This window comes from Naegleria lovaniensis (assembly GCF_003324165.1).
Source record: "Naegleria lovaniensis strain ATCC 30569 chromosome Unknown tig006, whole genome shotgun sequence".
NCBI classification, from domain to species: domain Eukaryota; phylum Heterolobosea; class Eutetramitea; order Acrasida; family Naegleriidae; genus Naegleria; species Naegleria lovaniensis.
The window spans coordinates 282,548-298,962 of record NW_025407828.1 but is presented as its reverse complement, the minus strand read 5'-3'; the positions used below and the strand labels follow the sequence as shown (position 1 = coordinate 298,962).

Here is a 16,415-nt window from a genome sequence, read left to right as displayed (position 1 = left end):
GGCCATTTTGATTTCCTTTTCAACAACTGTGTAATGATGACGGGATGAGTTGATTCAATAATAATAATAACGGGTGTTACACTCAAGGCTCGTCAAAGTTGTGTTTGACACAGTCTCTATCGTGGTGATGTGTTGTTTTTTTTTAAAGTGATGAGCCTGTTGATCCTGGAGACACGAGCCACACAACGATAATGACAAGTAACAAGCAACGAATTTTCCCTGATACGCCCACTCATTTCATTGGATGACAAGAAAAATTCTGATTTGATGGTTGAGGTGTGTGCGCTCTGATCTGGCACCTCGTTTTCATTTGTGAAAAGCAAGGTCCTTGAATTCAAGAGGAACAGCCCTACAAATCCTTTGCGCAAAAAGGAATTGGAAAGGAGTGTTTCGAATGTGTGAAAGTATGAACGAGCTCAACAACAACTTCTCATTTATCACGACTTTCTCATCATCATTGAATAACCAACTTTTAAAAGAATCATCATTCGACGACGACACATTGTCAGCAACAGCCATTGTCGTCGTCGTCGTCTTGACTTTTATTCTTCTTCTTCTTTGATAATAATTCTTCCATCTCCAATAACTTTCTCTTTAAAAATGAAACATCATCTTCCAAATCTTTCACTCGATTCATTGTCTTTTTCAATAATTCACGTTCTTCTCGAATAGCTCTCTGTAAAACAATTCGATCATCATCTGTTTTACAACATTGACTTGCTGTTTTACCTTGTCTGTTGATACATTCATGTGCAATTCCTTCTCTAATGAGACATTGTATGGTTTTCGTTTTTGATTTTTCGCATGCATAGTGAAGTGCAGTGTTTCCAAAATTGTCTTGACTATTAATGACAACATCCAACACATCAAATTCTTTACATTTTTGTAGCAAGTATTCCATCATTTCATCGGATGCTTCCATAGAAATGGCATGAATGAGTGATCTTCTAAATGCTCTCTCATTGATGGATTTTAATTGTTTTCTTAGAGCATCAGGTCCATAATTTTTCAATATAAAATCACAAATCCATTGAAATCCATTCAAATCATTTGCAATACATGACCAATAGATGGGATGATACTTTTCTTCAGATACATCAAATCCATATTTGGTAATTAAAGTCTCTACGAGAGGAATATTTCTCTTATAGACAGCTAAACTCAATGCATTCATGGGATGATAAATACTGGACTTGTCTTTGACCATACATTTGAGTTTCTTTGAGAGGAATTTGGATGATAATTGTGGATCATTGATCATCCAATCTATAATTCGATAACTGTTGTGCCAAATGGCCAAATAGAAGGCATTCCATTTTCGTTTCACTTCATCGGATAATCTTTCTTCTACAATATTTGTTATTTGGGTCGTTGATGAACTTGTAGGTACAGTCCTCCTATGAGATCGATCTTGTAATACCTCATTAGGAGAAGATTCCATCATTGCATTCATGTGAAGAATAGAAGATTCACTACCATGGGATTCATGATTCACTTGAGATGTATGATTCATCACAACACCACCACCATGAGATGTATGATTCACCTGGGATTCATGATTCATTACAACAACACCACCATCATGAGATGTATGATTCACTTGAGATGTATGATTCATTACAACATCATTCTTTTCATCAGGGTTTACATTCTTTTCACCAATTGCTTGATCATTCAAACGATATAAATGTTTGGCAATCTCTAATTGATCAGTCATACATGCCATGTGGAATGCATTTTGTCTAAATTGATTCGTTGATGAAAGAGATGCACCCATTGAGATTAACCAATCCATAATAGATGTACTTGGAAACATTCTCACACTATTCACAAATATATTCTTGAGACCATCTTTGATTGCACTTTCCATCATCTTGTATTCACTACATTCTACTTTTGATGTACTTTGATGTTGTCTGGTGATACAATAATCACGAACAATCTTGTATTGTTTCACAATGAGTGCAAGAATAGGATCTGATTGAATAAAATCTTCTTCTTTGAAGCAGTGAATCGTATCATTCAGGTGTGATGGTGTGGTGGTGGTAGCAGTGGTGGTATTCATGAGAAGAAGAGAGGTTGTTGTGTTGTGTAAACAAGAAGATGAGCTACTAGTACAAGGACTCGATGCAACAAGATCAGTAGTTGATGTTATACTATTCGCACTACTATTACTACTACTCATCAGTGCGCTTGTGGTTGTCATGGCTGCACTATTCATGGATTGTAACAAATGAGTCTCCTCTTCCATGATGGTGGTATTGGTGGTGGTGTTATTGTTGTTACTCCTATTAATACGATTACCCTCTAACACCATGGTGGTGGTGTTATTATTACTTCCGTTATTACTATAATTAGTGTCGGAAGTAGTAGCCACACTCGTTCCACTACTACTGCCACTGCCACTACTACCACTATTCATGTGAATTTTAGCATCATAGACATTCTTAAATCTTCGATATAAACAGTCAAAGATTGAAACAGAGGTTTCTTTGTCACTTCTTGATTTTCCATGGTGAGTCGAATGAGGAATTGGAAATTTAGTTTGAACAAAGAAGCTTGCAGGAAATTGAGAAAGTAAAAATCTCACTTTCTCAATATTTTCACTATCAATGGCAACCTTCATTTCTCTGATGATTTGTTTAGGGAAATAGGTTTCATTGATTGAGAATCTGAGATGAGGATTTTCATTTAAGAATTCTTGAATTTGATTTTTTAAATCCACATCTTCATGTAATGTTCGATCAGATACATTTTGATTGGTTAAAGGATCAGTGAGTGGCTGTTGCTTTGTATACAATGTTTTCCACCATTGTTCAATACTTTCTCGTTCATAGGTCTTGTCATACATATTCTTAACGGGGGCATACATGATGAGTTTGGAAATTGGACATTGAAAATGGTTAGGAACATCTGGAACATTGGATGGAACTTGTGTGGGAGGATAGATCAATAGAGATTCCAGATCAAGTGTTTTTTTCTGTTGTTGTTGTTGTTGTGAAGGATGTTGGGATGTTGCAGATAGTGCTGATGGTTGTGTGGTAGTTGTCATGCATGAATTCATTGGTAGGGTAGAAGTGGTGTCAATCGTGGTGGTGGTGGTGGTGGTAGTGGCGGTATGAAAAGATGTGGTTGAAGAGACCAGTACTGGAGAGGGTTGAATAGTCATGGAGGGTATTAAAGAGAGATTACTGGACGATGGTGGAATGTTCTCGTTCAGTAAATGTGTGGTGGTTGAAGATTCTTCCCTGATGGAGGACAATGACGTGCGTCGAGTCGTATGGTCAGCATCATCATCACTCATTGTGGATGGATGTGATGAGAGTCGTATCATGACACTACTCTCAGCACTTGTTGAAGGTACTATTGAGGAAAAGGTTTGCGCTGTGTCCACGACCATCGATGTCATGCTTCCACTCTCTTCATCATCATTCATCATTGTTTCATCATTGGTTTGTTGATGAGCGCGTGTATGACTTGTAAACATTTCACCTGAAGATGGAAATAGAAATGGAGAGACTCCAATGACAGACAATGAAGACTGTGAAACGTCAGTATTAGTTGTTACTACTACTCGTGTGGGAGTTGATGTCAATGCTGAAGAGATGGATTCATGAGCAGTGGCTACTGACATTATGGTGTCATCGCTACTCATATCTTCACCATTGTTTGAAAATGATGATGAATCGTCATCAGCGCTACTTGATGTATGGTTACTACTACTGTTGATGATGCTTATGGGATGTTGGCTGGCTGGATCCATTTCTGTTTCTGGATCCATCATCATGACCATCACAGGACTATTGGTTGCTGATGAGAGTGAACTTTCATGTTGTTCTTCGTGTTGTTGTTGAGAAACAAATGAATCTCTATTAGAGCTATTATTCATGTGATTGTTGTTCATTCTACGTGAAATTGGTGTTGCCCTTCGATCATATGAAAATTCTAAATTCAATTGTAAATTTCTACTACTTGTATCGATGGGAGGTAACGAACGGTTGCCTTTGAAGTGTTGTTGAATATTTCCCAATGTTGTTGCTACATTTGTGGCATGAGTGGTAGGAACAGACAAAATCGTTTGATCCTCTGAAGAAGTGTTCATTAATTCATCTTTTTGAAAAACTTGTTGATGACTATTTTCGGTTATTTCTTCTGATGTTTCAACTTGTACTGAATTCAAGTCTTCCTCCATCATTACTGAATCATGCTGAGGTATTTGCAGAATGTCATCGCTGTTGTTGCTGATTTCATCATGAGTAGTACCGTTTCTGTTGAGTTCCTCATTCGAGTTGATATCCTGTTGAATTGTATGTAACATCATTCTTGCTTCTGAATATTCATCATGTCCCATCATTCTAAAAGTTGTCGGTTGATAAAAGCCTCACGAGTGCTTCCGATGTGTCGTTGGTTGTTGCTGGATGACTCTGATGCAATGAATCTCACTCAAGTCAAAAATGCGGTTGCGTAGATTTGACGAGTGTTGAAGTTGCACGTGTTTTTTTCAAAATGAGGCTTCTAAAAATAAAAGACTTCTAGCATGCAGCAAGGAGTTCGTGTTGGGATTACAAGAATGGAAGTGTGGATTTTATTGAGATCCACCTCAACACAGAATAAGATTGGCACACATTTTCTTTTCCTTTAGTCTCTTTAAATAAATTGAAATCAAGATAGAACTGTGCTTGCGTCTCCTTCTGTCAGTGGTGCCAATTACCAATTCGAATCTTGTGTCTTTTTTAATAGAACCAAATTTGATGTCTCATCGAATTAAAACACCATCCAGATCGCGTTGTCAGACCCACTCTTTGTCGTTTGATAAATCTGGGTCCCAATTCTCAGAACATTATATGAGCGATTTAATAAGGCTTAATGTAGGAAAAGGGAGTCTTATTGATAGGGTTGATCCTTCTTCCATTCTTTGCAGATTTGGAAGGCTGTCAAATGAAAGATTCAATTTTTTCCTCAAAACAGGAGGTCTTAAATTATCCTTTGTTACAGATCCTGTAATGGATTCAGAGTGTTATATGACCTGTGGAATTAGCCCATCCTCAGCGGTACGTACTTCACTTTCATTACAGAATCACGAACATGAATATTGCAAGTCAGACCCAAGCCTGATAAACAATGACTGCGGACCTGAAGCAATGATAGTTGTGAAAAGCAAAATGTGGTAATGCGATCTGGAGGTACCAACTACAGATGAAAACAAATTGAATGTTCTTGGAAAGAACTGAAAGTATGAACAAATCCACAACCAAAACATCGCTCTAAAGAGCAATCTAATACCTCAACATCAGCTTGAGAGCTGTTTCCGTCGCAACAACCACACCAGGTTCCATTGAAACTCCACAACCTTATGGAAATGTTTCAAAACATTTGGGATGGATCAGTCCCCACCAGCCAAAATTTGGGATGTTTTAGGTTATTTGGGACGAGTTTGTTTCTCCGACACCTGTTTGTTGGGTCGGAACCATTCTCAAAAAGCCCTCAGCAAACCAAATCATTAGTGGTATCAGTCGCTGCGGTAAACGTTGAAACCCAAGAAAATGTTCGAATACCTTACCTTTGCAAAGCTCACAAATATGTAAGGGAAGTGATATCTCCTTGACCACTGCCTCATGCAATCATAGTACACACCAAATACCACAGATCAAGGTCTACCGTGCCACTGATTGATAAGGTGAAGTAACATGGGAAGTCCATGCGAACAGGATCAATCTTCCATAACTTTTGGGGTGTTCATAATAACAATTTGGGATTGAGATAGAAAACTTTTTAAACAACACCGATTCGTCTGGGATGTTAACATGAGGAGAACCGATTTCAAAAATCCGTTTCAGGTACATTGAGCACAGTATCTCCCTCCTTCCCAACAGTCTTGCACCACAACAACACCCTTCCGTCCTTCCCGTTAGAATTCAACAACTTTTTGTTGTACTAATTTGGCTTTTGCCTTACTTGCCTCTAATTTGCTCAGTGATTTTCTTTAACACCTTTGTCTGAGACTGGCTTTGTTCTTTTTTATCCGTCGTTGAATCGCTCAACGATGTTTTTGTCGCAATAAAGCGATGTTTTTCTCACAGAAAATATTTTATCTCAATTTCTTTTAAAATTTTATTGAGATAACCTTTTTTACTATCACGTTGTTATCCATTTAATGTGGTTTTTCTCAAAGCAACTTGAGTTTTTCATCACGATCTAGTCGGTACAACTGTGCAACAATAACGGTTGTTGGTTGACGATCCATCTCTTAATAAGTGATACTTCCAGGATATCTAACGCGACAGTATCATTCCGTTTGCCACCTTGACACAGTTTCTTGGTAAAACAGCATAGGACTACTCTTAATCGTTCAATGGAAGGTAATTTACAAATTTTGTTTTTACTGGCTTCCACGTATTGTATATAGAAAATGATTAAACAGGCATTATAACTGTTATGTAACTTCAAACAATAATAGATAAATACCAATGGGGTAGCTGCTATCTCTTCTCCATGAAGTATCACTTATAACATATTCAATTTATTTTCATTTCATCCTCGGAAAACCTTAATGAAACCATATGTTCGTTATTCCAAATAACCAAGTACCATATATAACCGATAATAAGTACCAACGACAAAATGAAATTTCTCCACGAAAATGGAGTGTATCGTCAATACGTATTAACATTTTAGAATACAGTCATTTACAAATGGTAAGCGTATTAACGGATAATGAAACCTGATACCATTGTTCGTAAACACCTATTAAACTGATTCAAAGTGTAACCAGTAATGTTAATTCGAGGTAGTGATGTATTGTTTAATACAAGCATCAACAAGTTATCCCAGATAGTAGATGTATACAATGACATTGTACGTTTACAGTGTGGTACTGTTTTACAAGTAAACTGCCTGGTATTGTACAAATTTTGTATTGTTGCTAATATTGGCCTTTCTTTCGTTATGTAACACCGAACAACCGTATTGTTATGATTTGTTTGTTCAGTGAAACACCGATACTATTATGATAGCTTTTTGGTTCTAATATTACTGGTATTTTAACTGTCATTTTCAGATGTCGTGAGCACCAAACGACGGTTATTATGTAGGGAATCAAGTGTTCATTAGATTATGTAACCTTCCATACAGAAAACAGCATGTTGAAACTCAGCAATAAAAAATGTTTAGGCTGCTGCAAGCGTGTTTTGGTGGCTCCGACAAGAAAAGTCGTCGAAATCATGACATGGATGACCAAGAAATTGAAACTGACGAGTTTATGGAAATGAATCATCAACACCCAATCGGAATAAATCATGATGACCACCACCATATGGAAACAATTCAATCCTACGCAAATTCTTCTCCAAACCAACAACAAACCAACAACAACAACTCACAGGCCTATTATTATATAAAAGACAAACATTCCACGATGATGACCTCTCCCAACTACGTGCCATCACCGACCCATATGGATGACATTTCTAACTGTTTCAATCTCTCTCCCATCAAATTAAATCAAAATGTTAAAGAATATACCACTGATGAATACAAACAATTATGGAAACAATTTGGAGATGGACATGTCACACTAGAATATTCAATTATTTTTCATCATGACTCATCCAATACTCCTCCTCCTTGTGAAGAATTCAAATCCTATTTAGATCATACATTGGAATCAAATTTTATTTACACTTTGGCATCTGGAGTGAATCATCATGTCATTACGTTTTATAATTATTGTGAAAGTTTGAATAATATTACTTATTTAATTGAATCTCAAGTCAATTATGATACTCGACTTGCTAAAGTGAGGATAAAATATAGTAGCAATAGTGAATTGACCAATTTTGTAAATCATTTTGAGAAGATTACTGCAAGCTATTTTACAAGAATTAAATAAATTCATAAGAGTTGATATACTCGAGTAATTTTGGAAATAGAGTTCATCAAACCTTTGCAGTTGTCAATACTAATTCATCTTAATCGCTCATTTTAATCATTCATTTTAATCATTCATTTTAATAATTCTTTCAATAATTCTTCTTCGTAGTGTTGTGATTCCATCAACAATTCTTCTGAATCCTTGTTGTTGTTGTGATTTAATTTGAATAACAAGTGATCATAGTATGAATTTCGTAGTTTCATGACATGCGATGAGGTGTTGCTGGTGGTAACTTGTTGAGGATTCAATGTCGTGTCAAGAAGGTGACGACAAGTCAATGAATGAGTAGTGGTAGCATGTGAGTCTTGTTGAGACATGTGCTTATTATTACATTCATCATATATACTACTACTACTACTACCACCACCATTGGCCATTGTTGTTGTTGCTTTTAAATATTCCAATGCTCTCCTCGCTGCTTCATTTTCAGATTCTTTTCGATCCAATCCCTCACCCATTCCTATTTTCATTTGATGAATCCATATGGTAGTGATGTAATATTCATATTGTGGAAGTGGAAGAGATTGTGTTTCATAGAGAGGTAGAGTGTTTGAATAGAGTGATTGTACAAGATGTTGTAATTGATTCTTATAAGGTTGTTGAATAGTTTCAGGATTAATGTATTCAATTCTCTTTTGTAATAAATGTTTGAATATAAATTGATTAGAAATGTCTACAAATGGACAATAAGATTTGAAAGAAGAGGTTATATTTGAATCATATGAAATGTTTGGATCAGTAAAAGTAGTCATATTGGTTGTAGTAGTAGTAGTAGTACTATTAATACTCATTGTATCGGTTGTTGTTGTGGTATTCATCATCATTGAAGCATTCATTGTAGTTGCTGTGGTATTCATTGAAGTATGTTGTATCCAACAACAAGTATTTATAAATCCAAATTGATCTAAATAAATGGCTGCAATGAGTGCTTCAAAGACATCACTCACTAAATCTTTTTCAATCCTTAATAAATGTTGATAGGATGAACGAGTTGTTGTATTAGAATTGAGAGTATTGAAAGTATTGATAGTATTAGAGGTATTGAAAGTATTGATAGTATTGATAGTATTGAAAGTATCAGAGACAAGTATGGATTGCACTTGACCTACATTTTGTCGAATATATTGTAATAATTTCAATGGTTCAGATGCCATTGGTAATGAGAATGTATTATCTACAGTTAAATGCTTGGTTTGTGCCAATTGAGCTTCACTTGCATTGGGAAATCCCATATATAGAAAGATGCAAGTCACAAATTTCAAGATGGCATCTCCTAAGAATTCTAATCGTTCATAATTACACTTGTAAAAAGTATAATCATTAATATGAGAATCTTTGATGATATATTCTGATTTAAATGATGAATGTGTTAATGCTTCTAATAATAGAAATTTGTTATGAAATTCAATTCCCAAGAGAGTTTCAAATTCTTTTAAATGATTCAATACTTGATCATTTAATTTAAATTCTAATAAATAGGGTATTTCAAATGAATGTAGTGCATATTTTTGAAATGTTTTCATCTTTTTAAATTTAGTTTCTATAAATGGTAATATAATAAACTTCTTAACAAATTGAGCACATGTTTGTAATCCTCGATCTAAAAACATTGCTCCAATGACAGCCTCAAGAGTATCTGCAAGTGCTCTCTCACTTTGTATTAAAATATTCTTCTGTCCAGGTGCATACAACATGTAATCAATAATCTTGAGAGAATTCACTGCAACTTGTTGGAGAGTTGAATTTTTAACCATAATACTTCTATGATAAGATAGAAAAGATTCATTTCCTGTTTTGAAATTCTCAAAAAGGAAATGAGAAATGATCATGTCTAGAATGGCATCTCCCAAGAATTCTAAACGTTCAGTTGTGGTATTGGTTGTGGTATAAGTTGTAGTGGTGGTATTAGTATTATTATTAGTATTATTATTATTATTATTATTATTACTATCATTATTAGTGGTATTATTATTATTATTATTATTATCATTATCAGTAAGAGTTGCAGAAATGAAATGATGATTATTGTTCGAACTAGGATGATTATTGGTAGGATGATTAGTAGAATGACTATTACTGGTCGTACTATTATTACCATGACTAGATGTACCACTATTATTATTATTATTATAATTGATATAACGATGACTACTCATATGAGTTAATGCAATTCTCAATAAATCTCTATTTTCAAATTGAATGTTTATGAAATTTTCAAATTCATTCAATGACACATAAACATGTCGAGAAATGGAAATGACATGTGGTATCACTCTTTGATTCAGCAATCGAATAATAGTTTTGATATTCATATCAAGATATGGACACCATAGAGTTAATTCAGGAATGAGAAGAATTTTTCTATGAGTAGTAATAGTTGTATTTTCAGTTGTAGTACTTTCAGTTGTAGTAGTAGTCATATTTCCAGTTGCATTAGTACTCATTGTAGTGATCGATTCATTAAAATAATTCATAATTAATTCATTGGTTTTTCTAAATTCACAATTGGTTACCTTAATGAATGGTTGATATTCATCTTGAATGTCATAATTCCATTGTTTTTGATAAAAATCTTTAAATGAAATGATTGATGTGGATGGTGTGGATAGTGTTGAGAGTACATGTGGTGGTGGTTGTGATGGTGGTGGTTGTGGAGGTTGTGATGATTGTTCATTGTTTTCATCCCTAGTAGTAGTAGTAGTAGTAGTAGTAGTACGAGTATACTCATCAATATTATGAATTTCATCATCTTGATGTCGTTGATTCCATCGATCATGATGACCCTTCTCACCATCCTCATCCTCCTCATTCTCATCCTCATCCTCATCCTCTTCAATCCATTCATGATCAATCAAACTCGCACGTTGTCCCAAAAGGATACCATCATGAATATTCGTTACAAAATCAATCGATTCAATCACATAAGGTACTTGATTGTAACTAGTCATGGCAACTGTAAATTGTAATTCTTTTTCAATATGAGAGAGAATTTGTTGAATCTTGTTGTCATTTCTTTGATTTTCTCTCACATATTTAAATAATTGATTGGATTCAATATGTGGAAAATAAGAATGTAATTTTTGAATGAAATGTTGTTTTAAATTCATCACTTCTTGTTCATGTACATTATATTCTATACCTAGTAATTGATTAAATTCATGAAATGTTAACATGGGTGTATTTTCCCAATAATTTAAAGAATTAGAGTTTGATATTTGATCCAATGGAATCCTTGATCCATCTTTGTGAGTAAATATTGGTAAAATAAATAAATGTTTATAATCTTCAATCATGGAATGAAAAATAGAATAAATGTTCATGTAATTATTTTTATCTTTTCCAATCGTTGATAAATAGTAATTGTGAATATTTACAATAAATTCAACATTGGCAGTGGTTAATTTCTTTTAACAAATATATATTCATTTGAAATGATTTGAAATTTACAAATATATATTCATTTGAAATGATTTGAAATAATTCATTCAACCATATAATATTTCAATTCATTCATTCATATGATATTTCAATTCATTCAACCATGTATTATTTCAATTCATTCAACCATATAATATTTCAATTCATTCAACCATGTATTATTTCAAAATCATCATCATCATCATACTGTAAAATTTGAGTGACTTACCAATGGACATAAATATTTAAATGAACAATCAATTGATAATCCTTCTTTTCTAAAAACATCCAAATCACAAATATCGAATTTAAACAATGATAACATGATAAAACATTGTAATTCTCTTTTGAATCCATATTTGATCAATTGTTCTTGTTGTTCATTCTTCAACTTGTCAATTGGAATGTTAGGAAATAAAAAGGCATATTTCAAAGAAGAACAAGATGAAAATTGTATTTGATAAATGTGATACAATCGATCATTGAATTGATTATTGTTGAGCTGAGTATAATGAGAGAGTGATCGTGTTGTATGATGATGATGATATGAAGCGTCCATGTTGAGTGGTTGTTGTTGTTGTTGTGGTAAAGTCATGTTGTTGTGATTCACTTTTTGAATGAATGAATTTTTTTAGAAAAAGTGCAACACGATGAGAGCCAACTCGTTTTAATATTTGGAGAGAGAGTGAAAACAATATATTTGAAGAGAAAGAGAGTGAACCACCACCACCACCGACTGACACCACATTTCTGTGAAAATTTCACATGTTGAAAACTGTCTACTTGTCTTTGAAAATATCATGCAAATTTTGGCCAAATGTATGATTAGATCCTACCTCCGCCAACCATTGCTACTCCTACTCTACTACTATTAATACTCTCTATATTGGTACTACTATTCCTGTACAGTATCAATACTACTACTACTACTTCAAATTAACACTATATATTGGTACAGTATCAAAACTCCAAATGACTACACATATATATATATATACTACTACTACCCATAGTTTCAAATGACTACATATATATATACTACTTCCATAGTTTCAAATTCGATCAATCTTATTCCAAAATCCATAAGATTCAACTTCTCGACTTGCCATTGGAGCAAATACATAAACACTATTCACATATTTCAAAATATTTTTGAGAGTTTCAACGTTCATGGAATGTTGTCGTGCAAACTCTTGAATGACTTGTTCAATCACTTGTGATTCATTCTTAAATTCCAATTCTCGAACATGATCACATAATCTTCTCAATTCAACATCTCTAAATGTTTCAGGAAATGATTGATTTCTAATTGAATTTGGATTATTGATATGTCCTAAATATGCCATTCTACGAGCGACTTGTTCCTTCTCTTCACTTAAATTTAAATTATTATGATGAGCAAGATAAATTCGATCTTCTTGTTGATCCGAGTGTAATTCTTCAAAGAGTGGACGAGCACGAGCCTTTCCAACAATCTTTTTGTAATCTTCAACACTAGTTTGAGGAATTTCATTCACTTGAACTTGTAATTGAGTAGTGAGAGAATGTAGAGACTGAACAAAATCAATATCCTTTTCTTGACTCACAAGATTCATGTCTTGCGCACGTTCATTTGAGTTTACATTCGTATTTGAGTTTAGATTTGAGTTTACATTCGTGTTTACATTCTCATTGACATTTGAGTTTAGATTCATATTTAGATTCATATTTAGATTCATATTTAGATTTGAATTTAGATTCTCATTGACATTCAAATGGTCTTGAAGATCTTGATGGACACTAGTCTTGTCTTGATTGAGTTTAGATGGACAAGTCAAATCTCTTACTGGAATGGTATTTCCACTCAATTGAATGAGTAATTCTTGTTCAGGAGTTAATAATGGAGAGGTATTTTTCGTATGAAGAGTATCGTCATCATCATTCATCATATCTATATTCTTATCAGCTGCTACTCCTCTCGATATCTTGTATTGTTCTTTCAATTCTTCTTGTTGTAATAATTTTCTATGGTCTAAATTCACTTGATTAATTTCATTCATTTCCATTTCCACTTGTTTTAATCCTTCTTGACCATATTGTGTAACACGATCATTCCATTCTTTCATGACATCATAATCTTCTTTAGAAACATATTTCACATCTTGGTCAGGTAAATCAAAATTCACAATACGAATTTTTCGATTTGAATCTCCAATGGGTTTAGAAGCTTGATGTTGTGCCATGAGTATTATTTGTTGTTGTTGTTGAAAGGAGTCATGATCATTTCGTAACGTGTCATGGTTCCAAGTAGTAGTCATCGTAGTCGTGTCATGATGATGAATATTCCGATGAGCAGCAGTTGAAGTACTATTACTACTACTACTACCACTACTCGAACGAGAGGATGATGTTAATGCGGCACTCCCATGCTTTGAAAGTGTTGTGGTTTTGGTGGTCAGAGAAGAAACCACTTTGGAGATTGAATTTCCACCCATTTTTTAATGATGAGGCCAAAGGAGACAATGGTGATTGGGTGGAGAGAAGGACGAGAGCTTTGAAGAGTTGTTTCTCGCTTTCACGATTGCTCTTGAGAGTTTATTAACCAACAGTTTTCATGTTCTTGGGGATTGACAATCCTTCAATAATCACGACGTCGTGGGGTAGTTTCGAGTAAATTCCGAAGACGCTCGTCTCAAGCCACCCGTTGTAAATTTCAAAACCGCACCCACTCGTCATGCTTTGGCTCCATCAGGTGTGAAAAAAATATTATCATTGATCAACGCGTCAGACTGATTGACTGTGTTCATCCCGCTGCAGCAGTTCGTTCGTTCAAATCTCATCATCATTATCAAATGTCCCAATCCAGTTACAAGAAGGTTGAAAAGCCTCGCAACCAAGAAGTTTCAAGCATTCAAAAGAATGAAATTAGAATTACTGCTCAAGGTCGTAGCAGATCCTACATTTCATATGCTGTAGGCTTACTCGATCCATCTCTTCTTCAAAAAGATGAAGCAAGTACTTCCACTGAAACTCCGCAACAATACGATAGTGTTGTATTGAAGGCTATGGGAAAGGCCATCCAAAAGGCTGTTACCATTGCTGAAGTGTTGAAGAGAAGAGTTGCTGGTTTGCATCAAAACACTTCTATTGAGTCTCAAGAAATTGAAGATCAATACGAACCAAAAGAAGAAGGATTGGATATCGTCACCAAGAAACGTACTGTCAGCTCGATCATTATCAAATTGTCCAAGAAGCCTCTGGATACCAATGCTTTGGGTTACCAACCACCCATTCCTGAAGATCAAGTCACTGCTCCTCAAATCATTTCTGCAAAGAAGGTTCCAGGAGGTGGTGCTGGAAAGAGAAGAAAGAGACGTGTTCGTCGTGGTGGTGCTGCTTCTGCTGGAGGTGCTAAGGCTCAACAGCAAGGTACTACTACTGCTACAACCAAACCATCACAAGGTACTACTACTCCTCAACAACAACAAGGAACCAAACAACAACAACCATCTAGTACTCCTTCACAAGGTACTTCAGCAGGCAATAGAGGAAGAGGTGGTCGTGGTGGTAGAGGTAGAGGAAGAGGTGGTCGCGGTGGAAGAGGACAAGCAAGAAAACAAACTGCAGCAACTAGTCAACAATAACTTAATGTGAATGTGAACATGATTGATGGTGGTTCAAGATTACAAAAACCTATCTCAAACACAATCATCATTGATTCTATTTTACACTCACACCCCAAATAAAGTTTTTTCAATTTACTTGAAGTGTTTGTTGAATGATGAAGAGTGTTTGAAAAAGTTCAATGATGAAAATGTACACAATCTCTCTTTTATGAAGGAATTACTGTCTGGAATGACTCACACATGTCTAGAGAGAGATGTATGGTCATACCAATTAGAAAATTCCAACCACTTTGAGAATGACCAATACAATGGCCACCGTGGCAGCAATTGCCAAAATCACCAATAATAAAATACACAATAAATTTCGTCCCACTTTCGATCTCTTTTCTGCAACCACTAAATTCTCTTTTCCTTTGTTCACATATTGAGCAGTTTCTTCAACTCGATCACCAATCAAGTCTAAATCTTCACCTTGTTTGATAGTTAAATAATGTAATTCTTTGAAAATACTATTAATCTCTCTAATGGATGATTCAACTTCTAATATATCCTTTTCTCTTTCATGTAAAATCTTGGAATTGAATTCAATTTCATTATTTAATCGTTCATCTTCAAGAGAAGATTTCATTAAGAGAGAATCACGTTCAGTTCGATCTGACTCTTCTGAGGATGATGATTGTCGAGTGTTCGTGTAGTGATGATGTTGTTGTTGTTGTAAAATATATTGATTCTTTTTAAATTGTGCCAATGTTTCTTTTTGTTTTTTCAAACACAAGGTCGTTTGTTTTTTATAATTATTTAATATTTGTTCCGTTTGTGAGTTTAACTTGTCAATTTTCACTTTTTGTAAATGTTGTAATTGTTTTTCTTTTTTAAATTGATCCAATGTTAATATATGATGAGAGAGTGTTTCTACTTGATGCGATGATTTTTTAATAATTAAAGAAAGAGATTCTCTAAATTCATGAGTGTCTTTGAGTGTTCCGAGAATATTTTCAGTTGATTTTTGAATGGATGAAGTTGCATTGTTAATTTCGCTTAACAGTTTTTCAATTTCTAGACATGTATTGTCAAATGAATTTTGAAAGTGGTTTTGACTGGAATTACCTAAAGGATACATGCCATCATCATCATCATCTGAATTTTGATAGACTTGAATTACAGTAAAGTCTTTAGAAGGTTGTTGTTTAACCGATGAGAATTGTTTGGATTGTTTTTTGTGTCTTGTTGAATCATGATTGTTGTTCATCTTTGGAAGATTGGAAGCTGTGATTGGTGTGGAATGTACATTTGAAGAGTGATAATTTTGTTGTTGCTGATGTTGTTGCTGAGATTGTTGTTTGGATTCTCGAATGACGTCACGAAAACTCATTTTTTTTTGAAAACGTTTTGATGTTGGGTTTTGCGCGTCCAAAGATTTTTCAAACCATCGAGGTCTGTAAAGATAGTCGTAGTACAAAACA

General features: G+C 34.5%; 6 protein-coding genes across 6 annotated transcripts; 2 read left to right on the top strand and 4 right to left on the bottom strand.

Annotated features, from left to right (window-relative positions):
* Positions 1–505: 505 nt before the first annotated feature.
* C9374_013376 (uncharacterized protein) lies at positions 506–4,354 on the bottom strand (the record flags this gene model as incomplete). Its single annotated transcript, XM_044689245.1, has 1 exon — positions 506–4,354. The coding sequence occupies one exon, from the start codon at positions 4,352–4,354 to the stop codon at positions 506–508; it is 3,849 nt and encodes a 1,282-aa protein (XP_044553785.1).
* Positions 4,355–7,162: 2,808 nt separating this feature from the next.
* Positions 7,163–7,888, top strand: C9374_013375 (uncharacterized protein; the record flags this gene model as incomplete). The annotated part of the gene is made up of 1 exon (XM_044689244.1): positions 7,163–7,888. The coding sequence occupies one exon, from the start codon at positions 7,163–7,165 to the stop codon at positions 7,886–7,888; it is 726 nt and encodes a 241-aa protein (XP_044553784.1).
* Positions 7,889–8,001: 113 nt separating this feature from the next.
* Positions 8,002–11,942, bottom strand: C9374_013374 (uncharacterized protein; the record flags this gene model as incomplete). The annotated part of the gene is made up of 2 exons (XM_044689243.1): positions 8,002–11,334; positions 11,577–11,942. 2 exons carry the CDS (start codon positions 11,940–11,942, stop codon positions 8,002–8,004), a joined length of 3,699 nt encoding a protein of 1,232 aa, XP_044553783.1.
* A 457-nt stretch (positions 11,943–12,399) lies between these two features.
* On the bottom strand, positions 12,400–13,821 carry C9374_013373 (uncharacterized protein; the record flags this gene model as incomplete). The annotated part of the gene is made up of 1 exon (XM_044689242.1): positions 12,400–13,821. The coding sequence occupies one exon, from the start codon at positions 13,819–13,821 to the stop codon at positions 12,400–12,402; it is 1,422 nt and encodes a 473-aa protein (XP_044553782.1).
* Positions 13,822–14,178: 357 nt separating this feature from the next.
* Positions 14,179–14,970, top strand: C9374_013372 (uncharacterized protein; the record flags this gene model as incomplete). Its single annotated transcript, XM_044689241.1, has 1 exon — positions 14,179–14,970. One exon carries the CDS (start codon positions 14,179–14,181, stop codon positions 14,968–14,970), a length of 792 nt encoding a protein of 263 aa, XP_044553781.1.
* Positions 14,971–15,223: 253 nt separating this feature from the next.
* C9374_013371 (uncharacterized protein) lies at positions 15,224–16,324 on the bottom strand (the record flags this gene model as incomplete). The annotated part of the gene is made up of 1 exon (XM_044689240.1): positions 15,224–16,324. One exon carries the CDS (start codon positions 16,322–16,324, stop codon positions 15,224–15,226), a length of 1,101 nt encoding a protein of 366 aa, XP_044553780.1.
* Positions 16,325–16,415: the final 91 nt, after the last annotated feature.